The sequence below is a fragment of the Aquarana catesbeiana genome, linkage group LG01 (assembly GCF_042186555.1).
Source record: "Aquarana catesbeiana isolate 2022-GZ linkage group LG01, ASM4218655v1, whole genome shotgun sequence".
NCBI lineage: Eukaryota > Metazoa > Chordata > Amphibia > Anura > Ranidae > Aquarana > Aquarana catesbeiana.
The window spans coordinates 837257599-837285132 of record NC_133324.1 but is presented as its reverse complement, the minus strand read 5'-3'; the positions used below and the strand labels follow the sequence as shown (position 1 = coordinate 837285132).

The window sequence follows — 27534 nt, the reverse complement described above, 5'->3', positions numbered from 1 at the left end:
CACACAGGGTGGCACAAAATGTAATCTGACACATTGGATTATAGTAAGAAAAAGCATAGCTTTACAACCACTTTAAAGTGGAACTTCATTCTCTGAATCAACACTGACTATTTTTAATCCGTATGCTGCTAGCATTAGTAAATAGATAGGAAAGTAGATCATATTTTTTACTTTTTTTTAATGTTTCTTCAGTTACTTTTTGGTATTTATTGCCTAGGCAAAATATGTTATACATCCCAGGAGTCTTCAGGAGGGGGTTTCTCAGCTAAGTACGCCCACCTGCTTGTATGGCTGAGCTAAGGGCAGATGGATTCCAGGAAGTAAATGCTACATGAATCTGCCCTTACTCAAGATGGCCATGGCCAGAAAATAAAGCATGGAGATATGGATGGATAGGGAAGTTTGCTTTGAATATTAAAAATGTATTTAATGGCATTCTTGCTTTGTGGTGCTCAGATGCAGTGTAGTTATGTTTTAATTTTAATTGAAAAATGAAGGTGGGTTAAAAAAAAAAAAAAAAACATTTGCCACTGCTTTTTGTATGCAGTTAAAGCGGAGTTCCACACAAAAATGGAACTTCCGCTTTTCGGAACCCTCCCCCCCGTGGTGTCACATTTGGCACCTTGCAGGGGGGAGGGGGGTGCAGATACCTGTCTAAGACAGGTATTTGCACCCACTTCCGGCATAGACTCCCATGGGAGTCTATGCCTCTTCCCGTCCCGACCGCGCTGTCTGCTGGGAACACACAGCTCCCAGCAGAAAGCGGGGACCACTAGGGACGCGCAGTGCGACTCGCGCATGCGCAGTAGGGAACCGGGAAGTGAAGCCGCAACGCTTCACTTCCTGATTCCCTCACCTAGGATGGCAGCAGCAGCTGCCGAGAACCGAGCAGGTTCTCGGCGTCCCCTGACGACATCGCTGGACCCTGGGACAGGTGAGTGGGCATGTATTAAAAGTCAGCAGCTGCGGTATTTGTAGCTGCTGGCTTTTAATATTTTTTTTTTTTGGCGGTGTGGGTGAACCCCCGCTTTAAAGTTAACTTGCCATGAGAAGAATACAAGAGCTGCCATTGCTAACCGTATTGTAAACACACTTGCCTATTGTGATGACCCACTGCCTTCAATACTTTAAATTGGTAGTAAACTCTGTTACAGCACTTATAGCTACAGGTAAACCTATAATAAGGCTTGCCTGTAGGTACTGTGAATATCTCTTAAATTTGCACTGTTTAGGAGATAGTCAGAATGCATGCAGATGTGACGTCACCGGCGCATGCACTGTGAAGGCATACAGTGCCGGACCTCTAGAGGTTGTGCCGTAAACTGCAGCTGCCATACGCATGCACGGGAGTGATGTCATCGTGCCCCCGGCCACGAACTCGAAAGGAAGATTGGAGGAAGATGAAAGCCCTCTCAGCAGTGACAGCGCGGCGCTGGAGGGCTTCGTTCTAAGGTCAATTTCTCATAATGTTCTAGTATGCGATGCATACTAGCACATTGTGACATTGCTTTGCAGGGAAATATTTTTTTTTAACAACTGCTGTTTACAACTGCTTTAAGTCACTGACCTGGTATGGAGATGATAACATTCAGAGGTTCTTAGCAGAAAATTTGTTTGAGGCCATTCATTTAAAATTTGAAACTTATTGAATATTGGTTCAGCATGACAGCCAGGAAATCAACAATGGTAGTTTCTGTTTTCCTTAATGTTTACATTAAAATGGCAGCCAGTCCACTTAATAAAGAAACTGTTCATGTAGGTTTCTGACCACACCAAGCATAGAAGCAGATTCGTGCTAGCATGGCCAGTTTGCATCTCTGCTTCCTCCTTGGGACCCCACAGGTCACCATGCTGGTGTACAGCAGTAGTTAGAGTGACACAGGTCTCCATGTAGTGAAAGTGCTCCTGGAAACTGTGATGTCAGCTGAAACTGCCAAGCTTTCTTTTTAAAAACTATTGTGGTGCCCGGATCTACCGCACTATGAGTATACAACTATTTAGATAATGAATATGGTAATTACTTCAACCTTTTTCACCATGTGGTATCAACAACATGGCGCAGTCCATGCAACCACAAAAACTGCATATAAGAAAAAAAGAAAGGGCAAGGCCTTCCAAAGGGGTCACAGTAATTGAACACTACAGTTGAATTTAATTAAAATTTTATTAGAAAAAAAACACACCATAATATCAAATATGACAAAATACCAAAAATAGCGGTCTGAGTATAACCTTCCAAAACATTAAAAAAAGACAACGTTGTCATTTAAAAAGAGGGATCTCAGCTGCACATACATCCACACAATCAGACATACACAAAGCTCAAAGTATGGGAGTTGATTGAAGTATTGTTTATCAATATATTGCATATACTATCATCCTCCTTCCTAATTAAGCAGTGGATTGTGGTTATCCCAAACAGGATATATAGCTGTAAACTGATTGAGATGTGGATGTGCATAAACAGGTAGATATACCATGGGCTGTCCTAAGTCATTAGTACACAAATTCAACTGTGGCACCTAGGATTAGGGGCTCTCTTTTAACTATTGGAGGCACAGGTGGCTTAACTGAATAGGCTGCAGTGTTTAGTAAGCAAGGCTGCAGGGGTAAAACTTCTTAAGTATAATACTTATTTAAAAGTTCACTGATCCATCACAAGGCAGTTTGGGGAGGGAGGAACACAGCAGGGGAAGTTGGTGTTGTCAGTCCACAGCTAATCAGCAAGTTCAACTGAATGATAGCAATGTAAAATACTCTCACCCACGTCTGTGTCTTCTCATACCTCCACTCATCCTTTCTGAGCTGAGCTCCACTCCTGAAGTCACCAGATTTTCCCCTTGGGAAGTTGATCTGAGTGTTGGATCCAGTGTCATCCCCGCCTGCAGCAAGCTCTCAGCTGTTCCATCGCCACTGCCTCAATACATTGTTTGTGTTAGTGCTACGACCCCTCCGTCGCCACGAACGTGCTGACGCCACGCTGACATGCTTCTTTAGCCAATGACAGCTAGCTTCCTTGTATGTCTGATTGTGTGGATGTATGTGCAGCTGCTATCCCTCTTTTTAAATGACAACGTTGTCTTTTTTTAATGTTTTGGAAGGTTATATTCAGACCGCTATTTTTGGTATTTTGTCATATTTGATATTATGGTGTGTGTTTTCTACTAAAATTTAATCAAATTCAACCGTAGTGTTCAATTACTGCGACCCCTTTGGAAGGCTTTGCCCTTTCTTTTTTTTCTTACAAGCTTACTTTTTAGCCATTACCCCCGCAGCCAATGGAGCTGAGACATTAGTCATATGCTGACATCAGAGGTGCTATCTCAGGATATTGGCGGAACAAATGATTGGCCATCTCTGCCTTAATCCCCCTTAAACTTAAAGCATATGGTGAATGCCTCAGTATTTAGTCATGTGACCAATTCTGTGGAGCGATTGGACTAGCACTGGGATTTACCCTTATTATTTTCATATTTTAGTGTAGCAAAATAGGCGGTTGAGTCCTCTTAAATTCTCTCATTGGAGCCCGACAGGGCTGTACACATACCGGGGCAATTTTAACTCTGCTGCATTTTAACCACTTCAACACCAGGCACTTTTTACCCCCTTCCTGCCCAGGCCAATTTTCAGCGCCGTCACACTTTGAATGATGATTGCACAGTCATGCAACACAGTACCCAAACAACATTTTTTTATAAAAAAATTTTTTTAAAACAGATAGCTCTCTTTTGGTGGTATGTAATCACCACTGGATTTTTTTTTTATTTTTTGCTAAACAAAAAAAAAGACTAAAAAGTTAGAAAAATGTTTTAGTTTTGGTTATAAAATTTTGTAAATAGTCATTTTTTTTCTCCTTCATTGAAAGGCAGCACTGATTATTAGTGCAGATCACCACTGGGGAAAGCCACTTATCGGCTCTCCTCTCCTCAAGCGCTGTTAGGAGGAGAGGAATGCCAATAACCGGCACTTCCTATTTACACTGTGACCAGCTGTGATTGGACACAGCTGAATACATGGTAAAGAACCTATATCATGGGCTCTTTACCGCGATTGGAGAGGCAGTGCACACCGGAACACCAATCGGTGTGCACAAGCAGCTTGTTCTGAAGGACATCATATGACATCCACTCCAAACAATGAAACCCCTGCCCAGCCATCATTCTGCTATAGGCCGGGCAGGAAGAGGTTAAGTAATTGGCCACAAGGGGTTAAATCCCAACCCAAAGTAATTACTTTTGGGTAGGCAAAAATTACCATGGACTCCATCTCTTTTAATAAAAACCTGAACTGAAGGAATATGGGGGCTGCCAGTATCTACCTCACAAAGTCAAACACCAACATGAATCAAGCATGCAGATCAGGAGTTATACATTCTTAATCACGTATGGTCCATGACATTGTCTAAGAATGCATTAAAACTGAATAAAAGACTAGTTTTTTTTTCAGACAGGGATTCGCAATGCCAGGACTGTTCAGAAAGCACAGCTAGTCTTGTGCATGCACAGTGGGAAGCCTGTCGTGAAACACCAGTCACAACCGTCTTCCCACAAGCAAGGTAGCAGGGCCGGGGGACCTGAAGACCACCAAAGAACCAGCCCGAGTGATGACAGCACTCCCTGGAAGTGTCTTTTTTTATTAAAAGTCAGCAGCTACAGTATTTGAAAACCATTTATCATTTTCCTTCCACTTCACAATTATGTTCCACTTTGTGTTGGTCTATCCCATAAAATACATTTACATTTTTGGCTGTAACATGACAAAATGTGGAAAATTTCAAGGGGTATGAATTATTTTTAAGGCACTGTATGTAGTTGAGCTACTTGGTTGTTTTACATCCTAGTGCATTGGGAGCCAGGAGCTGCTTTCTAGTCTCACCAATTTAGGTTCCATAACATTTCAACCAAAAACAATGCATATTTGCTGCACTTAATTTTTTTAATTTTTATTTATTTCTGTTCTAGGCCTGGCGGCTGTTTGGCTTCTGATGGAATTTTTGTGGGTAAATGTTAAACTTGTTCCACCTTTGTATAAAACCTTAACATTTTGTATATATTTCTTACAATGGATATGGCATTTATTTTAAATAAAGATTTCTAAAAAACACAAGCCCGATTTTGCATTCACATTCCCCTGACTTCTTACCATTTACATTTTATTTAAAATTACACTGAAAACATATGTGTAGTAATGCACATTTTTGTGGGTGTTGCATTGCTTTGTGTGTGCCTATGTAATGATTTTGCAGCGCTTATCCTTTGCAGAAAAATGGAAGTCACTGGACATTGTGTAAATTATACTGATGTACACGAGTGTACAAATGGAGTGGAAAGGTCATAGGGCAAGATACTGCAATCCAACAGATATTGTACTCCCCCCTTCCATTTATCAATCAGGATCAGGTGAAGCCATAGTGGAAGCAGCCTCACCTAGCTCCCACCAATGCTCACTTGATTTTTAGCAGAAAGTTCAGGACCCACCTCACAGCAACTGAAAATAGCTATACAAAACACAAGATTTAGTATCAACGGTAACTGGGAAAAATTATACATGAAAATGTTGCATTAACTCTGGCTACAGAAACATTATATGCTTTACTGCAATATTTGGGACAAACTCTGAATTTTACTGCACATTAACAAGAGGCTGTGCTTTGCCCATGCAAGCCAGCCCCATACATTTGTCCAGGGAAACCAAGTGAAATTCCAGTCCTTCCATGTTGGGAGGCATGTACAGAGAAGAAAATGTCCATTTGAGCCACACATCTTTGCAAACCCCAGGCGAAAAAAAAAAGTGTAAGCCACAGCCTGGGGTCCAGCCCTGTCCGTTGCTGTATATAGCCAGGACGAGCTCCATTCTAGCCTGCATTCACAGGGGTCAGCTTTATTGATTGGGATTCTTTTCGCCTAAGCGGCAGTCCATTTGATTTGGGGTCCACGTTGGGAGGATCATGTTGCTTACACCTTCCCATGTGACAGTGATGGAGCTTGTACACTGAGGCACCCAGTGTTGCATATGTAAAGCATTGTTCCCCTTAAATAATACAGAGGTGATCTTTGATGCATAAAAAGGTATCGTAGACAATCTGTCATAAAATAAATATGATGCTGGCTTAATTCAAAAATAAAAAAGAAATTGTAGCTTTCTGGCTAGTCACCAACTGGCTTCAGTATAGAGTCAAAGACTCCGCAGGCAGATCTGGAAAGTCAGAACTCCTTATTTGTAATACTAGCAGTAGAATAGCCAGTAGACAAACATTTTCACAAGTAATGCACCCTTTATATTTCTCTCGACATGTTTCTTTTAAATAGCTGAATCACTTCACTTTAGCCAGGGACAAGATATAGCAAACGATGGATGCACAACATTCTAAACCACACTTAACTAAAGTAGATCTACACATTAAAAAAAATTAAACCGGTGAAGTAGGATTTTTTTTTTTTTTTTTTACTCACTGTAAAATTATTTTGTGCCGTCCATGGAGAGACACAAGAAGTCTTTAACCTTTGAGTTATACTGCTGCCTACAGGCGGCATGAACATTGGCAAACAAAAAAAAACTATAAGCCAGGCCAGCAACACCCATTTCACTACTGACACACCTTAGTTTTGTAGCAAAGCATGATCATAAATAGAGTGGTGGGGCCTGGATCCAGAGTCCAAGAATATGATTTAACATTGAGTACAGCAATTTTATTAATATTAGATTACAGGACTTGATATTTTTGACTTGTGTTATTCTGCCACCTTAATTGTGTCTGGACACTGGCCAAAAAAAAAAAAAAATGAAGCTGGAATCCCTGCCTAGGTATAGCCCAGCTAAACCTCAGTTTTTAGCTAGCGGCTAGGTGATGGATATGCCTCTCTGGATCTCTTTAGTGAGCTTTGATACCCATATATTCTGGCCTCTTCCTAACACCCCTAATGGGGCAGAGGTGGGTTTTATCTGGCTCAAGCACTATGGCTGTGTGCAAAAGCAGGGACGGCCTGTAATACTGCCAGTTAGCGCTGGATCCTGGGGTCCGCAATCTCCTGAGTAGTATACCAGGTGAACTTGCTGGAAAGATGCTCTACAGGTCCAGCAAAGTAATCCCCTGGAGCAGGATTTGAGCCCCTGCAGTCCAACTGCTATGATTGTTGAAAATTGGGCTAAATGGCCTTGCTACGTGGCCTGGCAAGTTTGTTAAGGGAAAAATTGTCACCAGCATCAATAACCCTAAGTGTCCTTGTGCATTTCAACTGTGTTTTTTGCTACCGTAGTTGTTGGCATGAAGTAGCAGTATTTTAAAAAAAAAAGTGGCTGTACGCAGCACATTCACAATGACGTCATCATGCACATTCTGTGATTGTACAGCACCATTTTCACATCCCTGAGGCAGACAAGTGTTTACAGCAAGTATTTGGGGATATCAGAGGGGTTTTATAGGCCTACAAATCCTCAGCAAGCCATGGCCTTGTGCAGGAAAATGGTGGTTATGATGGGTTGGGCTCCCAAATACTTTAATCAGGTAGGAGGACCTCCTGCATGGTTCACCCTGCAATGGCTTCCCTAAGAGTCAGATTAGCTCTGAATCCTTGCCCTCAGTTGGTAGTTCCACTGTTGCAGGGGCACAATCCTCTACTTCCTTTATGTCGAGAACAACTTTCAGCAACCAGACCTTGACTGATCAGCTTTTAGTGGTTCTCACTAGCATGAAACGCCTGGGACTTAAAACATAAAAACGCTCTCCTTTTCCTCCTCCCCCTTTGAGGAAAGATGAGGCATCAGATTCCTCAGGATGAGAAGAGGATGTAGAAGAAGCAGTGTGCCCCCAATTCCAAGAAGAAATGCATTTTTTCACCATCAAATATTTTTCTCACCAACACCCCATCGAGGATGTCATTGATAGCGGTTAGAAGCCTTTTTGAAGTAGAAAGTCTGGTGAACAGTCTGCTTCAATCGAGACAATCAGACCCTGAAAGTCCTGCCATTTCACCAGCTCATGGAAGACTTTCCGAGAGCCTTGAGTTTTGGAGTGTACACCTTTGAGGATTTCATAAGGCAACTTCTAAGGGTGGACACTATGTCTGTACAGGAGAAGAACCCTATGGCTCTAAGTGTTAGGGGATTTTTCCCTGCAAAATAATTAAGAGGGGCCAAAGCTTGTTAAAATGGCAGTCGTTGCAACTTTTTATGTCACACAGTATTTGCACAGCAATTTTTCAAATGCTTTACTATTAGAAAAAAAAAAAAAAAAAAAACACAACACGAAAGTTAGCCCGATTTTTTTTATATAATGTAAAAGATGTTACGCCGAGTAAATAGATACCCAACATGTCAAGCTTAAAAAATTGCGCACACTCGTGGAATAGTGCCAAACTTTGGTACTTAAAAATCTCCATAGGAGACGCTTTAAAAATGTACAGGTTACCTGTTTAGAGTTACACAGGAGGTCTTGGACTAGAATTATTTCTTTTGCGCTAACATTCGCAGCAATACCGCACATGTGTGGTTTGAACGCAGTTTACAGCGGGCGTCATAATGTCGCACCCGGCCTACAAAGGTCATAGAGGCCGGGGACCACCTGGTCCTCGGTCAACTATGGGAAATGGCTGCCGCCAGCAGATTCATTATCCGGCTCACATGGGCGAACCAGTAAAAGAACCGGATGGCAGGAGGGGGCTCCCCCCCTCCTCCGGTGCTTCTGGACAGCCGCTATGATTGTTTTTACTTTGCAGGGAATCGCTGGCAGAAAAAAAAAAAAAAAAAAAAGGATATCTGATGCCTGCAGCCGGCATCATTCAGTGATCTCCACTCAGTCTAGGAAGTCTTATGACGGCCTTGGGCGGGAAGTGGTTAAAGGATAAGTTCACCTTTAAAAAAAAAAAAAAAATACATACCACTTTTTTTGCAGGTAAAAAAAATGTGCATTTATTTTTTTCTTAGAAGCCTGTAAAACATTGCACCTGCGATCAGCAGATGACGGGCGCCTCTTCAGACTATCAGTGTAGCTGTCTGCCCGTACCTCATAATGGAAAGACGCAAACGGACCACACTATCGTGGATCGGCAACCATGATTATTGCGGTCAGTTTACAGACAGGAACAGGCAGGATTAACCAGGTATTTTTTTTTTTTGGGATGGGGGAGATTACAAACACTTAAAAGGTATTAAAATTGAAATGTCTGTTTGTGAAGCTCGAGGGGAGAAAAGGGAAAACTATGTAAATAGAGTCCACTTTAAAGAAATTTCCTACTACTCCCTGGCAGGAGAGAACCGATAGGAAATTGCTCCAGTGGAAACAAACAGAAAACAAACACTTTCTCTCCCAGTAAAATACATAGGTGTTTACATTTCCAAAAGGTTATTAATGTGTTTTTCGGTGACAGCCACTTGTAAATTATTTTTTTCGTGTTCTTGACTGGACAAAAATGACTAGACGTGAGGTAAAAATCTTCCTAAGGGCTCATTTACACTTGCTTGTTTTGAAGCAAGTGTAAACTAGCCCTAATAGAGTCAAGTTAGCAATAAATGCCTTTTGCAGAATTAAGGATTACATGGAGAAGGCCAATGCTAGTCGCCACTGTGCCCTTCTTGCTTCAACACCTTTTAGGACACTGACCTAGTATAAGTCTGCAAATAAAGTGTTTGGCCTTCACTGGCTGTGTGCTTTCCAGGGCACTGGCTAAGGAACTGAAAGAATTTTGTTTTTAAAGATGACTGCATGATAACCTCAAACCTAGAAAAATGACTAGTTGCCAGACCAAGATCATAAAGCAAATTAGGCAGGAGCTTAAGGCTCAGTGAATGTCCAGGGCCAAAAGCTGCTACCTTGATCTGTCTTTGCTGGTGGCTATGGGTTTCTACATTTCTCTCATTTCTTGCACTGCTTTTTTAGTACTTAACAAAGTTAGCACGATCAGAAGATATTAAAAACATATTCTTCTGTTATACTACTTTAATGAGAAATTATATATAGTTATATTAATGTATCATACAAAACAAAAACATATTCTGTTCAATTTTCTATGTACAAAAAAGAGCAGCAAAGACTGTAAAACAGGTACATCTGAAAAGAAAGTGCTGGAGGGGAAGATATGGAAGCATGATGAATTTGCTTGATTCGTACACTGTGTAAAAAAGCTCCCTGCTACTGTACACGGATCGCTAAAGTCCTGGAAAGGGGGAGCCTACTGCTCCATTTCTCTCTACACCCACATCGGTCTCATTCTGTAGAGGAGCCGTGGTTCCTTGAAGGAGGTTCATGCGAGCTTGGAGTCCACTGAACACACTCATCACTTCGCTTTCTTAGTCTTCGGTTTAGACTTCGGTTTTTTGGCTTCGTTCTTTTCTACTTTGGATGTTTTGGAAGGTTTTGATGTTTTTGCCTTTTTTGCCTGGAAGTGTGGAAAATAAGGTGATTAGAATGGAAGCAACATGGCCACCTCTACATTATGCTTTTAGCGAGAACATTAGGATGATTTTTTCATACACAGATTTGTGGAGATTTACGTATTTTGTATATTAAAACTTACCTGTAAATTTCATATCTTGGAGTACAATACACAAATTATTCATATACCATGGGTTATAGGCTTGTACCGTCAGGTGATTGGACACTGGCAAACTTTTGACAAGGCTTGGTGCCTAAAGGCTCAGAATACTCCTACAGATCTGGTGGAGTGAACACAAAATGATGTAGGAAGAGACTTTTGTTTAAGAGCATAAGCTCTTGCAATCAAGTTCCAGATCCACTATGCACTGGTGGATTTTGAAGCAGAGTGCCCCTTGCGAGGTCCCAAAGAAAGAACAAACAGGGAATCTGTCTAATGTAACCAGTAGCTTTTAGGCTCTGACTACATTCCAGCAATGCAGAGAAAATGTATTTGGATACTTAGAAGCAGGGTACAAGGATGACAGGACAATTTCCTCATTGAAATGGAACACTGAACCCACATAAAAAAGGATAAAATTATCCTGGGCCTAACATAACCTTGTTGTGAAGTATGAGAAATGGGCTGCCAGTTCAGATACATTTCTGACAGATGCGATGAGAACAGAACAGCTACTTTGCTGGCGGGAATATCCTGATGGGTTCAAAGGGTGGTTTTTGCAGGGCTGCACTCTGCAGTGTAGTTTAGCATCATGGGAAATGTACTTCCAAAACATCTGGGGAGCCAAGGTTCACCATCGCTGGCCTAGGCCATCTTTATATAGAGCAACAATTATTTTTTTCAGATCCTCAGAGTTCTTTGCAATAAGGTGCCATGTTGAACTTCCAGTGACCAGTAAGAGCGATAATGTACATTGCTAGTCTGTATTGCAAACTACTCTACAATGGATTGCCAATTAAAACTGCAATCTCCTCTCTACTTACTCACTGCCAGGTCCGTACGCACCTAAAAAAAAGTGCCCGCACGGACCTCTTATCTCCCTCACCTATAAGCTTATGGTCACTTTAATGACCATAAGCTTATATCAGAATTGTTCAGCAGACTCTGCTGAATTCTTTAACTCTGATCAGCGGATTACAACCCGATGATCAGAGTTATTATCCCCTAATGTGACCATGTCCCCCCACCCAAGCCGCTGCCTCCCTGTCCCCTGCCTCTCCACCTCCCGCAACTAACTTTCAGTTACAACTACTCCCCCCTTCTTATCCCCTTCACCCCCCTTCTCCCCCAGCACTAATTACCCCCCCCTCCACCTGATCCAAACTCCCCCAGCAAACCCGCTCCCCGCAGTCACCATCATTAGCCGGCATCCCTCCTCTGATGCTCCTGTCGGCTTCAGGTGCTGCATGGAGCTTGGGGGGTCCACATGTGTCCCCCAATACCTCTGATCACCCCCATGCTGCCCCCGCAACCACCCCCGATCCACGGCCGCTCTGAGCGGCATCTCTCTTTCCCTCCTGCAGCTTCTCCCTACACAGATCTGCGTGATCTGTCAGCTTGGAGAGTGGGGGTGGAGTTGTGGCTTGGTATACCAAGCCCCCCCGTACAATGGATATATAGGCAGCGATTGCTGCTATATCCCCTGACAGCTGATCATTGTAACTGCGAGTGTTACAACGTATAAGGCTGCATTTCATGAATGAATGGAATCTCTATTCCATTCATTCATGTAAAGTGCTATAGAGAAAGGAACTATCTTCAGTCTCAAAAAAAGATATGGGGGTCTGTTTATACCTCTGACATCTCACCAAAGAACAGGCCCCCCCCCCCATGGCTCCCTCAGCTTCTTCTCCCGGACAACCCGATCTGTCCTGATTGGCCAGGAGGAGAAGCCGGAAGACAATAGCTAATTTTACTTCGCTATTGGTCACAAGTGAGTGGGTTCGAAGTGAAATGCTCTGAGCCCAATCTTTTTCAAGCCATCTAGAGCAGGGGTCTCAAACTGGTGGCCCTCCAGCTGTTGCGGAACTACAAGTCCCATCAAGCGTTTGCCTGAGGGTGTAACGCTTGTAACTGTCCGCCTTGCACTGCCTCATGGGAGTTGTAATTTTGCAACAGCTGGAGGGAAACCAGTTCGAGACCCCTGATCTAGAGCCTTAGGGCTCTAATCATGCGGCTTGGAAAAAAAAAAAAAAAAACAACAAATCATACAAACGCCCCTAATGGACCGGCCGCTCCTGGTAAGACCCCTTTCACATGGAGCAGACTCTGTCAAGCAGATGTCTGCTGATCCCTGCTGAGCAGGTGGATGACAGGTCCGCGTCCTCTCCGCTGATGCAGAGCGGACACAGCCCGCTATTCTCTATGGTGCAGTCGGATAGAAACGGACCGTTTGTCCATTTCCATCCAACACCATCCAATCTGCTAGATGGATGGGGAATAGAATCCCCATCCATCTGCTTTTAGCAGACTGGACTGGATCGGATGCAGGCTGGTGTAAACGGACATGTCCATTTACACCAGCCTCTCCATAGAGAACAAAGGGTGGTCCGATTGGGCCCGCCTGAAAAACGGACAGGCAGACCCAATCGGTCTGCTTGCGTGAAAGGGGCCTAAGGCCTTGTTCACACAGGGCATAAACAGCATACCTTTATGGGAACGCACAGGTGTTCCATGCATCTCTGTGCAGGCAGTCCCATTGATGTCATTTGGGATGTAGCACCTGGATGAACAGAGCCATTGCTCCCAATTTTACATCCATTTAGGACCGCATGCATGTCCCTGAGCTCACACTGTCTGCGTTCGGGGTCATGTACCCACATGGATGTCAGATTGGGAACAGCAGCTATGCCTATGCAGCCATTGCATCCCAATTGACATTGGGACTGCCTGTACGGGGATGCACAGAATACCTGTGGGGGGTAAACATCCCGCCCGCCCCCCACCATGGCCCTCCATGGGCGTACACTTTAGTATGCCATATGTGAACTATGCTTTAGTAGCAATTTAGCAGGAATTTTGTTATTTTTTTTTTTTTTTAGGTACACTATTAATGATTTTTTTTTTTTTACAACCAGGAGTGCTTTATTGTAGAATTAACATTTACAATATTATGTAATCACATTTTGTTATACATAAAGTATATTTAGTACAGGTTTGTCAGCATTTCACACAAAGCATATACCGTGAACCAATGTAAAAAAAAAAGAGGAGATCCAAGACCATAAACCTTATCAAATGCAGTATATTCGTTATTCCCTGCTCAGGGGCTATATATTTGAGTAATGGAGGGGGGAGAGAACAGGAAGGAGGCAGGGAAAGGGAAAAACCAGTAGGGAACATAACCCCGGGGGGGGGGGGGGGGGGGAAGACAGTGGAAACCAGAAACACCAGAAGAAAGCAGGGGTCAATCAGCATATCCTCCGCTCTACTGATAGTGTCCCGTTGTCTAAATCGATGCCCATGATGACCAAACTTTGTCAAATTTCCATGGGCATCCCCGGTTAATGTACGTCAACTTATATAGTGGCAGAGCAGCATTTACTTTATTTTCCCATGTAGCTACATCCGGGGGGACAGAGGAGGTCCACCTACACAGTATCTCTTTCTTAGCATAAAAGAGCAAATATGAAATTAGTAATTTACTATGGTGCGATCTCTGATCATCCTCATGTATACCATGTAAGGCCAATTCAGGTGTCACGGGAACATTCAAGTCCAGGCGGACGTTTAAATGATCAAATACTCCCTCCCAGAAGTTTGACAGCTTAGGACATTCCCAGAACATGTGTAAATATGATCCCGGATGTGTCAAACATCTGGGGCATTGTGGATCTCTATCTGGATATATTCTAGACATACGAACCGGGGTAAAATAAACCCTATGGAGGAATTTGGTCTGTATAAGTTTATCTCCTGCAGCTATAACCAGCTTGGGGCTCTGTTCAAGACTGTCCTCCCAATCCTCTCTTTCTAACATTGGAATATCGGCCTTCCATTGTTCCCATAGTCTATCCATTTTTACATTGTCAATTGGCAGTAAAATACCATATAGAGCCGAAAGTGGCTTTATTAGGTCCTCACAAGACAGTAGATTCTCTACGGGGTCCAATTTCAGAGTAGGCTGCGTTTGGAATTGGGCCCTGGCCGCATGCCTCAGTTGAATATAGCGGAAGAACATCCACTCAGGTAGCTCATATTTCCTTGCTAGTTGCGAAAATGACATCAGTATACCCGTAGGCATAATATCCCTTAGTGTCTTAATGCCGAATCTTGCCCACACCTGGGGGTCTGGTATTGACCTAAAATGAGGTAAGTTGGGATTTCCCCAGAGAGGCTGGACCGGTGACCACTGACCCGCTATGAGGAACCGACGTCTAGCTGCAACCCAAACCTTCATCGTTGCCTTAGTTGGGGCGGGGAGGTTTTTATATGCTCCCAACTCCTCTATACGCCAAATTTTGTAGTTCCTGTAGGGAGCCTAGCCAGGCTGCCTCTACACAAACCGCAGCGTTAGATTTACTCGCCGCAAACCACCAGTATACAGTGACCAGCATAGCTGCCCAGTAGTACACCCGAAAATCCGGGAGGGCCAATCCCCCCAGTTGTGTCGGTGCGCGGAGTGTGGTTTTTGCCAGTCTAGGTATGGAACCATTCCATATAAAAGCAGTAATGCATTTATCAATTTCTTGAAAGAAGCTCTGCGGTATCCAAATCGGACTGTTCCGGAAAAAATAATTAAACTTAGGTAGGATAACCATTTTGAGGATACTTATGCGGCCTAATAAGTTCAATGGAAGTCCGGACCAAGACTGGCATTTTTCCCTTAGAATTTTAAGCAACGGGAGCAGGTTCAGTGTATAATATTGGGCAACATCCCTAGATATCTTGACCCCAAGGTACCTGAATTCGCTAACCCACTGTAGTGATGTGTGATTGTGAGGGCCTTGGGACTGCATATCCAGTGAGAAAAGGACCGATTTGTTCCAATTGATTCGGATGCCTGATAACGCACCAAATCCATCAAATAACACCAGGGCGGCAGACAACGAGGGTCCAGGGTCATTTAGATAGAGTAGCGTGTCATCCGCATAAAGGGATATTTTCTCTTCCAGACTGCCAACCCGAATTCCCTTAATTTCTTGTGACTCACGAATTAAGATTGCTAGTGGTTCCAGGGCCAAGGCAAACAAACTAGGGGATAGGGGGCATCCTTGACGGGTGCCCCTGTGTAAAGAAAAAGCGTCTGACACTCGGTCATTAGTGCATACCCTAGCTTTGGGAGCTCTGTAAAGTAGTTGCAACCAGCGTATGAATCTGGGTCCAAACCCAAAGTGCTGTAACACCCCCCAAAGGTACAACCACTCTACAGAGTCAAACGCCTTTTCGGCGTCTAGGGAGGCAATCACCCGAGATCCTGCAGTATCATGACCGAACGAAAGGTTTAGGAAAAGGCGTCTAAGATTTATGTCGGTACCTTTGCCCGGCATAAACCCTGTTTGGTCGACATGGACCAGGGTGGAGATAACCGACGACAATCGATTAGCTAGAATTTTTGCATCGACATTAAGTAAAGATATTGGCCTAAAGGATGCACATTCCTGCGGGTCCTTACCAGGTTTGGGTATTAGAACTATAATAGCTTCCTCCATAGATTCTGGGAGAGCACCTGTCTGATCCAGTCCAGAAAAGAGGGATTTCAATCTAGGGGCAAGCACTTCCATGTGTTGTGCATAGAATTCTGTGGGAAGGCCGTCTGCACCCGGAGTTTTCCCGCACTGCAAACTACCAATTGCAGTCTGGACCTCCTCCAGGGAAAAATCCCCCTCTAATAAATTTTTATGTTCCTCTGAGAGGGACGGGAAAGGGATTGCATCTAAATACTCCTGTAGTTCCACTGGCGTAAACTGGGCTCTAGAGGTGTATACCTCCCTGAAAAACTTCAGGAATTCAGCATTTATTTCCTCAGGTGATGAGAGTAATTGTCCATCGGCGCGCCTGATACTAGCTATGTGGGTGGAGGCTGCCTGGTTCTTTGCTAGCCAAGCTAACAGACGTCCATTCTTATTTCCGTGCTCAAATATTTTTTGCTTTGTATATAGCATAGATTTTTTAGTCTGTTCTACATTATGCAGGGATAATTCACGTAGGGAGTTCTGCCATAAATAATAATTGTTATTATTAGGGGATTGAATATAGTCTGACTCACATCTAGCGGCCTTTTCCTCCAGTGTCTCCCTAGTCTTGGAGGCCTCTTTTTGCAAGAAAGAGATACGGGCAATATAATCCCCCCTCACTTTTGACTTAAAAGCATCCCATAACACATTAGCATTAGCAGAATCGCCGTTTTCATTCCAGTAGTTACAAATATTTTCTATCATTGTCTCCTGGACTCTATCATCCTTGGCCCAGAATCCGGACAGACGCCACAATTTAAGCCCCGGAGATTTAAGCAGTGAGATTTTAAGGTGGACAGGGGCATGATCTGAGATACCTCGAGGCAAATGCTCCACTGCCCCTACCCAACGCAAGGCCCCGGGTGAAGCATATACAAGGTCTATACGTGAGAGTGCTCGATAGGAGGCCGAGTGGCACGTATATTCTCTTTTATTTGGGTGAAAGTGACGCCACACGTCTGTAAGAGCAAACGTGTCAGCCCATCCCCCCAAGGCCACTGCATTACGGGTCACCATGTGTAATCTGTCCAGATCCTGTGATGGAGCCATGTTAAAATCACCAAAAATGAAAACTTCAGGCACATTAAATCCCTTTACCAAATGCATAATGTCGTTTAGCAATTGTGCATCAGCCGGAGGTGGAAGATATAGGCCTACCAGCACCAATCCTCTATCATAAAGTGAAGCATTAATAATCACATATCTGCCCCCCCGGTCAATCTTAATATCTAGGATCTGTAGAGGTAGGGACCTGCGGATCAAAATGCTCACACCCCTAGCATAATTTGAGTAGGTGGAATGATGATGAGCTCCCACCCATGCCTTCCGGAGTCCTAAGACACGTCTGCCTATCAAGTGGGTCTCTTGAAGTATACAAATATGTGGATTGTACCTTTGTAAGTATTTAAACACCAGTGACCTCTTTGTGGCTGAGTTTAGACCCCGGACATTCCAGGAAACAATAGATATCTCAGCCATCACTTCCCACACTCAATTGTATAAGCAAGATCCGCACGTGTCCCCCCCCCCCCCACCACACCAGCCCCCCAGATATAGATATTCTATCCACGTCATTGTTCCCCTTAGGCCTAAGGAGGCGTTATATGAATTGGTTAAATGCATAAGCATGTGCGAGCCAATAACATTCCAGCTACAATCAAGCCACTCCTTTATAAAACTTGCAATTGCTGCAACTTCAAAAAACTGCAACGGCAGATAACTCCCCCCCCTCCCCACATCCCCCCCCCGGAACCGAGGATGCTCCACACCCTGAACCCCCAACATCTATACTTAAAAGAGGGCGAGCACTTGTAGCGTGAAGTGTTACCTAGCAAGGCAACAGAGTTGCTGGTTCATTATGCATAACTTATCTCCTAGGAGCCCCCAGGGGTACGTATCTTAGATACAAAACGGTTTTAATAAAATAAGAATAAAAAGAGAAGAGAAAAAAAAAGGACTTGTATATAACCATTAACAGTGTAATTCAGACATATTAAGGCAAGCTAGTCCTGGATTCGCAGGGATACCTGTTGTCCATAGCATCAACACAGCTAAGAACTCCCCAAGTATGCCTCCTAACACAACCAACCTATGGATTGTCACATGCGTTATAACTGGAATCGGAGAAGTTCAGTTTCCCAGTTGCAGTATTTCAGCATAACCTAGGCAGTTGTGATTGAGGATAGTTCTCCCCTGATAGCTGATGTTTCCGCACCAGGGGGCTGAATGCCCCAAGCCAAGACAGCAGCGGTGTAAGGCCAAGCAGGTCTTCTATATAGGTTTAACTCCCTCCAACATGGACGAGACTATTTGAGTGGTGAAGTCCACACAACACCTCAACACCAGCTCCGGTGCATCACTCAACTTGCTCATTAGAATATACACAGACATTCGTCTTGGTAAATAAGACCTCCAGATCTGTAGCGACCATCAGTCTATGTGTACTGATTTGATGCATGCACCAGGATATGATTGCTTAACTACGTCTACACACATTAGGCGGTTGTCCTGAAAAAAGGGGGGGTTGTCTCCATTTCAGACCCCTATAAAACCTGTTGAGAGGTGTTGTAGCTTGCGTGTGTATATGACCGGCGGGCTTAGAATTTGTGCCTTGCCAAGCAAGGGCAGAGATCGTAGACATGCAACAGCCTCATAAGGTACGTCGGTCACTTTCCAACGCTCCAATTCTATAGTACAAGTTGTAGCTTCCAGACAGAGTTAATGAGTTGCAGCTGTCATCCGGCATTCATCTTGTAAGAGGGTGACCCCACTGCTTCCCCCACACAGCACATTGCACAGTAGAGTTCCAGCCCCGCAACTATTGTATATCAAATTCCGATCCCCATTCCATGTAAAAGACAGAGTGATTAGCCTGCTTCAAAGACTCAAAAAGAGAAAAAATACCACAGGTATATCATAAGTTGCTTGAGCATAAAGCAGTGAGTTTGAACTTACACTTAACGTTGTGGAGGTAAAGAGTCCAACCATGCGGCAGCATCACGAGGCGCGGTAAAGAATTTCACTGTTTCCCCATCCTGCACCCTCGCTTGGCAGGGAACAGGATACTATACTTTAAATTTCTCGCCCGTAGCCCCACTTTGATTTGGTCAAAGGACCTACATAGCTTCTGAGTTTCCAATGAGAAATCGGGGAAAAACATCAGGGTGGCATTCTGATATTTTAACTCACCGGCTCTGCGAGCTGCACGGAGTATTTCGTCCCGATCCCTGAAATTAAGAACCCAAAAGATCAAAGTGCGGGGGTTAGATCCTGGTGGTCCCGGAACTGGAGGGATCCTGTGGGCGCGCTCCACCGTAAAATATGGCGAGAACTGGGCCGTCGGCAGTATTTCTCTTAGGATCTCTTCTACAAAGATCGTGGGATTCTTTCCCTCCGCACCCTCCGGCATACCCACGAGTCGGAGGTTATTCCTCCTATTCCTGTTTTCTGCGTCGTCGACCTTAAATTCCAGCGCTCTGACCTTCGTTTGTAAGGTGCGGATCGAGGCTGTGTGCTCTGTGACCGTATCCTCCGTCAGCCCCACACGTTGCTCCGCTTCTGACACCCGAGCACGGAGTTTATCAAAGTCCTGCCGAATGAGGCTAACATCAAGTTGGACGGCCTCAATTTTGTTAGTCAGGGCAGTTTGACATGTTGCTATTGCAGCCATCACCTCTTGAAAGCCAAGTCTCTGCGCGTCTGCCTGCTCCTCCATGTCCGTTTGGGACGCCATGTTCTTTGCACGGCCAGGAGAGGCTCGCACGTGGGGAGTCCCCTGTGGGGCTGTTTTCTCCTCGTCCGGTGGAAAACGAAGCTTCTTCCCCCTGTGTCTTGTCTTGTATGGCATCCGGAGTTGTTCTGTCCACTTTATAGTGAGAAAAACCCGCCAGGAGAAAGGATTTAAAACGGATCTCCAGCAGAGCTCTAAAACCTGCTTCCTCTCAGGTCGCCATCTTGGCCACGCCCCCCACTATTAATGATTTTAGTGTATTTTTAGCGAAAATATTGATTTGATAAACATTTGCACAAATATTGCAAAAATCAGTAGCACCTTTTTAATAAACTGGCCATTTGCTTTCAGAAAATGTATGGTTTTGGGGGTCTTTTACAAATTCTAAAAGCTGTAAGTGAAAAATGAAAACCCTCCAGATTGTTGGAGAAATTTTTGGATATGTTTGATTTTTCACCAATTTTGCAAAAAGGCACAATTTAAAATTTACAAATATTTATTTATTAACTCCATACGGGTTAAGCTTTTATATTTAGTAGGGATTTAGCAGGAATTTTGTAAATTAGCTGTGTTTTTATCTGCTAATAATGTGAAATTTGTGAAAATACTGCAGGGTCTAAAAGAAAAAAAATAAATAAATAAAATCCGTAGCACCTTTTTATTCTAGAGGTCATATGCTTTCAGAAAATATATGGTTTTGGGGGTCTTTCACAAATTCTGAAAGCTGTAAATTAAAACCTTCAAATTTTTAGAGAAATTTGTACTGTATATCTACATTTTTGCGTACCTTCGATTTTCACCATTTTGCAAAAAGGCGCAATGTAAAAATGACAAATATTTGTTATTTATTAACGCAATACAGGTTAAGCTTTTTTATTTAGTAGTAATTTGGTAAAATTTGCTGTCTGTTAATCATGATTTTAGTGGGTTTTTAGTAAAAATATTGTTTTGAAAAAAAATGATAAACATTTGCGCAAATATCGTGGGACCTTAGAAGTCAGTAGCACCTTCTTTGGGACTTTTTTTTATTTTATTTTTTTTTAGTTTTGCAACAGCTGGAGGTCCGCTAAGTGCATATCCCCGGTCTATTGTCTTTAAAAAGCGCATTGTGTCTAAATGTTGAACTTCAAAAAAAAAAAAAAAAAAGGAAGAAATAGTAAGACAGGTCTACTTGCTGGAGGCAGGAACCTTGCCATGTTACTCTAACAAGAAAATTCTATTGAGTAACACAGCAAAAATCTGTGATACACAGTAACCCCACAGTCATCTAGTAACAAAAACAAAAGATGATTTATCTAGTTGCCAAGAGTTGGTATATTTTATGCATCACTACTTAGACCTCAGAGTCATGTGCCAGATATAGCTTATGCATCATCTTGCTTCCAAATTCAATAGTGAAATAAAACATTTCATTTCCTAGACCTAGGGGGTTAAGGCCCTGTTATTTTAATATGAGAATTATTAAGGACCCACACATCGCTGAAGGCCATTGCAGATAATTGCAGATTAATTTAGTACAGAAGGATGAAGGCTTTAATAAACACTATTAGTATCCCAGTACTGTATAATACTGTGTAAGCGGAGGGTACAGAAGACACAACTAAGGTTGGTGTTAGCACAGAGTGCTCAAAGCAAAAATCAATGTTTGTTTTTTTTAATAATCAGCTACTTTTTCGCTCTAGGATTGAAAATTTGTATGTAATAATTATTAAATTAAAAAAAAAAAAAAAAAAAAAAATGTAATAATTTGCCTGTGGCATCTCTATGTAACAATTAGTATATAATTATTCACAGTATAATTCTCATTTTATTAAAAGTTTTCAACATCCATTAAGGCTCGGTTCACACTGGGACGACTTGGGATCCGACTTGTCGCCCCTCAAGTCGCCCCAAGTCGCCCCAGAAAGAGATTCACATGACAGTGAATGGGAGCGTCTTAATAGACACTACTGAAGTCGCTCCGACTTCAGAGCGTACTCCCTGTACTACTTGGATCCGACTTGGTAGGCGACCTGTACCATAGAAATCAATGGAAGTCGCCTCCAAGTCGGATCTCTCTCTAAAGTCAAGCGACTTTGCAGGCAAAAAATTTCGTTTGCCCAGGAAAACCCTCCCTCCCAGAGAGCTGATTGTCCTGTGATTGGCCACAGCCGAAGTCGCCTGTCCTGGAGGCGACTTGAAGTCGCGTTGTAATTTGCTAAAGTCGCGCTGAAGTCGCGTTGAAGCCGCCATACAAAGTCGCGCTGAAATCGTGTTGCCCCTGTGTGAACCGAGCCTAAGAGTGCAGTTTCCTTAATTACTAGAACTGAGCAGGTGTAGGGACCAGGAACAGCATCAAGCACTCACAGCAAAAACCAAATTTCATCTTACATCAGTTTGAAACCATAGACTTGCCAACTGGACAGTGATGTAGTAACAGACTGATGGGGATCATCTCTCTGCGCGCCCCCCCCCCATCACCAAATTCCTTATTAGCACATAAGCACTGCAGCACACATGGCTGGCTCTTTGTTCCACTTTTCCCTCTACAAGGGGAAACTCTACTATATAGGAGACTGAATCTGTGGAGCTCAGTCTTAACTGATCCTCTGTTGTATCAGCTGTCACCAACAAATCCATACAAAAACACTGGTGACATCTTCACTAATGGAAAAGACAAAAAAAAAAAAAGCAGGACTATTAATAACTGGAGAGATGAACAATTGATGAGTTACCTTGATCATGGCATCTCCGCCTACATCATCTTCATTTTCTTGAGCCGGATTGTCTTCATTATTCACTTCCTCACCATACTCCATATCAGGCGATGAGGAAGTTTCTCGTTTAGTGGCTTTTACCATTTGCAGAGAATAAGGGGTAAGATGAGCCTCTTTGTTGTAGCTGCGTGTAAAAGCGCTTTTCACCTGGGACAGAAGTGTAAATCAGTCTAGTAACATACTGTCATGTGTGTACCATTTAAAAGCACTTATAAAAGCAAGCAGCTAAACTAAAAGGTGTGACAGGCATATGGTATATGAAAAACACTATCAAAGGATCTGAAAAATCTTGAAGCTTTAATAAGCAGATATTTTAAATTCAATAAATATTTGAAAAGCTTTAGGTCGGGTAGTGTGCAAGACGGAGGTTGGTTTATGAAAACTGGAGCGTGAAAAATCTGGTGCAGCTGTGCATGGTAGCCAATCAGCATAAGACCTGGAAGCCGATTGGTTTCTATGCAGAGCTGCTCCAGTTTTAGTAAATCAACCCCAGCGTTTCCACTACTTTGCGGCTATTGCAGTTACCATTATAGAAATGTGGCAAGCTGGTTTATTCCAGTTATTAGTGAATAGAGCAGCTCACACATTCTGAATCCACCAATGCATAGAGTAAATCCAAGGCTGGATATCTCCAGCAAATTGCAGCTGAGAAAGGATATATTATTAAATCCTGTGCACAAGTCCAGCTACTGCATGTGCACTGGACTACAACAGCTAAACCCCAGGAATTCAATTTTTGTTTAGTGTAGTCACAGCCCTGAGACAAGGTGTACTATGGTAGCCTGCACTTTTCCAAACCAACATGCAAGTATTTTCTCATGATGTCATTTACATATGCTTCAAAATGATCAGGGTTACATACAATTATATAAAAACGTCATTAATCTGCTCATTTCCTGTTAACACAAATTCTTACCTTGGAGTCAACTTTGGAGAAAGGGCTTGGTTTTCCTCCCCAGCTGCAGATCTCCATAATGTTATCAAAGTCCTCCTTCATTAAGTAGTATGCGTCCATTAGGTCCACAACTTCTTGCACACCATCTGAGCCCTGGGCTATCAGTGGCTGCACTAGTCTGTCCCTCATGTAGGACAGGTAATCCAGATTCAAAGCACCCTTACTTGCCCGCGTTCTAATCATAAAAAAGATTAAGTATGAATATATTGTAAATTTTGAGGAGAATTTACCAATACTAGAACAGACAGAATCTGGGCAGATGTGCATGGAAACCAATCGGCTTCTTTCATTTTCAAAGCTTACCTGACCAAGCTGAAGAAAAAAAATGTATTGGTTACTATGTACAGCTGCTTCAGTTTTAGTAGATCACCCCAATCTAGTGCACAATCAAAATAAAAACACCTCTTACAGCTCCCTCCCAGAAATAGGTGTGTGTTGATATATTGTACAAATTAAGAAGGCTTTTGGGTTTTGTTTTTTGTTTTTAATTTAAGAGTGATTACAGCTGGGTATCGGTTTATGGACCACACAGACATACTTATTTTATGGATCCAGCCAGAGGCTAGAAAGAAACACTATCCACTCGCTTGCTGACTTATCGCACTGGAGACAGAGCTCTAATGATTTGCTTGCCATACAAAACTTAACTTAAAGTGGTTCTAAAGGCAATTTTTTCCCTCTAAAATAAAAAACAAAAAGGTTATACTTATCCACTCTGTGCAATAGTATTGCAAAAAGCGGTCTCTTACCTCCTCTTCTGAAGTTCCCTGCCAGTGCTCTCCACTCATCCTCTTCTGCAAGTGCCCCTGTAGCAAGTTGGCTGCTCTCCCTAGCTCCATATGAATCAATAGAAACACACAGCGTGGCTCAGCCCCGCACTCTGCTTCAAAGGATTTGATTGACAGCAGCAGGAGACAAATCGCTCCCACTGCTGCCTCTGTGTCCTGTGAGAAGAGGAAGAGAAGAGTGTGCCACTGCAGAGGGGCACAGTGCTGGATCGAGAAAGGACTCAGGTAAGTGTTTGGGGAGGTGGGGATAATACAATTACAGGGACATTTTTTACCTTAATGCAGGGAATGCATTAAAGTAAAAAAAAAAAAAAAAGTCCCGACTTTAGAACCACTTTAAAAACACCCACATTTGATAGAGTGCAGACCAAAGTCAATGTTATCTGAATGTGTTCCCACTGAATGTATAAATTTATTATTTACAGCTAAACTCCAGTCTATACTTCAGTCTTGCACAGTTGTACAGGCTCCACTCCTGTACTGATATTGCTTACTCTAAATGCACTGCACACTGTTAGATTCTCAAAAAAAAAAAATGCACAGAATCAGATAAAAGTCCACCTCATTCCCTGGCTGGGGGATGTCCAGCATCTTCTAGCTTTAACCACTCCAGCCCGATTGGCCCTGGCAGCATATTTCATGTACTGGATTTCAGTTCTCTTAATAAAGGCTAGGGTGGTCTGCATGTAATTACAGTCTACCTAGAAACTCCAACTACTCACAACCACCCATCAGGGCATTTTAATTATTCCCAAGAGCCAGACCACTGCTTGCCATTAAGGCCAAGGAGAGGAATACTGAAGCAGGGTGTTCTAATTGTTTCTAGGAAGCTATGTACAGCACGCTGCTGGCCTCTCCCACCTGCTATTATCTGCCTGCATTGCCTAGAGAAACACAACCTAGTAATGATTTCACTGGATCTAAAGTAAGGCATGTCATGAAAATTGAGGGGGTTTTTTTTGTGTGTGTTTTTTTGTTTTTTTTTTATTTCATTGGCATGTTAATGATGGGAGAGGGGACCAGGAAAATATAAGCAGATTAGGCTTCAGCATTAAATAATCGGCTATTGGAGTCCAGAGAAGTAGAACAGTTTTACCTTAAAGATGTGTGCATAGCCAACTCCTGTATAATACGATCGTGTTTCCCAGTAGAAGAATATTTCCCAAGCCAACTAGGAAAATGTGGAGGTTGAGACATGTAACCCCTCATCAATTCCCCAGGCAGGACACTGGCATAGATGGCCTAAAAAGAAAAAATTGGCAGCGTCACATCTCAAAAGACTGAAACTGTCCAGAACATGGTACCATGTCAGATATATACTAGCTGCTTGCTGAATGTGTTCTCTATCACCAGGGAAAAATGGAAGCTGCCAATGCAGTTCTACTTTTGAACATATAGAAATTGCTTGGCTGTTATGATGCCCCACTGACTTTAGTACTTTTATGGTGCACACAGGTCTTGAACGCTACTTCCATCACAGCCTAATCATATGAATGTTTTGCTTCCTTAATGAGGAACTTTGAACTTTATTCCATAGAGACCAATGTGTTACTCTGGTTTGCCATACACCAAACTGGTTTGATCAGTTGCAATCAGCAGAGAGATTAATGAATACACACAGAACTATGAGACACATGAAACTTAAAAAAAACCCGTACAGAGAAAGAAAAGGAGGCTGCCACTTCCAAAAATAGTTACTTGGTTGTCATGCTGGTTTTATTGCGTTCAAAACTTACCAAGTCATCAACTATAAAATGACCGTGTAAGCAAGTCAAGCCACAGCAAATGCTAGAAATCAGGATACAAAAACTTTCAAGTCAGACTCGGAAAGTATTTCCAGGAGGTGAACAATGTCAGTGTCCATATTACTCCATATGGGTTTTCTTTAAACAGTACCTCCTTCTGCTATAGCCAGCTTAGCTCTTTGGACAGACTGCGTCCATCCAAAGAGTGAACCTTTAATCACAAGCTGACGGCTAAAGTAGCAGCCATCTTGTGTGGGTTTTGTTCAGCCGGCTCCTGGCTTCAAAGTGAAAGCGATGCAACAGTTTCATAGCTGCAGTCAGTAAGAGCCTGGGAACACAGCCCCCCAGCTACGGGAGAGATATTGCTGCGAGACCGAGGCAAATCCATGCCTCGATCTCACATGCAAAGAATGAAACTGGAAGTGATGTTACTTCCGGTTTCAGATGCACTATTTCATGGCCATTACAGGCAGGGGATGGATCTAACCAAGCCGATCTGTGCAGGGGAGACATTGAGGTCTATTAGACTCTTAATGTCTTCATAAAGAGTACTGGTCACCTGCCCAATGCCATCACACAGGGGTTTATAAACTAAAATATATTAAAAATGTAAAAAAGAATTGCCAAACCCCCGTTGCCCCACACACCTGCGCAAACGCAAGCCCAGGGTGTGCACACGTATGTAAACCACAGTCACACCACACGTGGCTACGAACGTCAGAGTGAGAATAATTCTAGCACAAGAGCTCCTAGTTAACTGTAAACTGATGAGCTGTAAACGCTTTTAAAACGTCGCCTATGGTGATTTTTGGGCACCATAGTTTTTGGCAATATCGCAGGCGCACGTAATTTTAAAGACATGGATGTTTGGTATTTACTCGATGCAACCTCATCTTTTATATTTTAAACAAAAATGGATATTATATGATGTGTTTTTGCACTTCAATTATTATATTTTTTCCTTAAAATTTGCGTTTAATAAACAGTTACGCAAATATCATGTGACACAAAAACTTGCAACTATCACCTTTTTATTCTACAGGGCCTCTGCTTTCAGAAAATATATAATGTTCTGGGGGTTCAAGTAATTTTATTGCCAAAAATTAAGATTTTTACATGTATGCTACAAATAAAAAAAAAAAAAAAATCAGGAATCCATTTATAAAGTCTTACACATAGTAAAACTAGTAAAATGCAGAATAAAACTAAAATGTTTTCTAATAAGATTTTCTACTGACTCAGAAATAATAGATTCCCTTCCGCAATGGTGGCTTTGAGATGATCTCAAAAAGGCTTATGCATGAAACAGAAAATATGGTTTTGTAAAAGCACACCTGTATCTGAATAGCTTATCTATAATACTTGTTTCACCTTCACAAAGAGAAGAAACATTGATTATTCTCGCAAAAGAGAATGCAGAAGTGACTCATACATGAAGGTGTCAAAAGCAGGGGTGATATTTTAACTATTCTCCAAAAGCCACCACAGCTTCAAGCATGTACACTGAGCAAAATG

The 27534-nt window shown here is 42.7% G+C and overlaps 2 protein-coding genes across 2 annotated transcripts in view; one reads left to right on the top strand and one right to left on the bottom strand.

Annotated features, from left to right (window-relative positions):
• The window catches only part of WDR19 (WD repeat domain 19), a 102518-nt gene extending 97414 nt beyond the window's left edge, over positions 1–5104 (top strand). Inside the window, exon 37 of the mRNA XM_073608721.1 lies at positions 4962–5104. The gene's annotated coding sequence lies outside the window, so the exon portion shown is untranslated. The remainder of the gene's footprint in view (positions 1–4961) is intronic.
• Positions 5105–9916: 4812 nt separating this feature from the next.
• The window catches only part of RFC1 (replication factor C subunit 1), a 90039-nt gene continuing 72421 nt past the window's right edge, over positions 9917–27534 (bottom strand). The window contains exons 22-25 of the mRNA XM_073608733.1: positions 25371–25516; positions 23448–23661; positions 22490–22678; positions 9917–10373 (exon numbers count right to left, since the gene is read on the bottom strand). Coding sequence (XP_073464834.1) covers positions 10272–10373; positions 22490–22678; positions 23448–23661; positions 25371–25516 — 651 coding nt within the window. The 3' untranslated portion in view covers positions 9917–10271. The remainder of the gene's footprint in view (positions 10374–22489; positions 22679–23447; positions 23662–25370; positions 25517–27534) is intronic.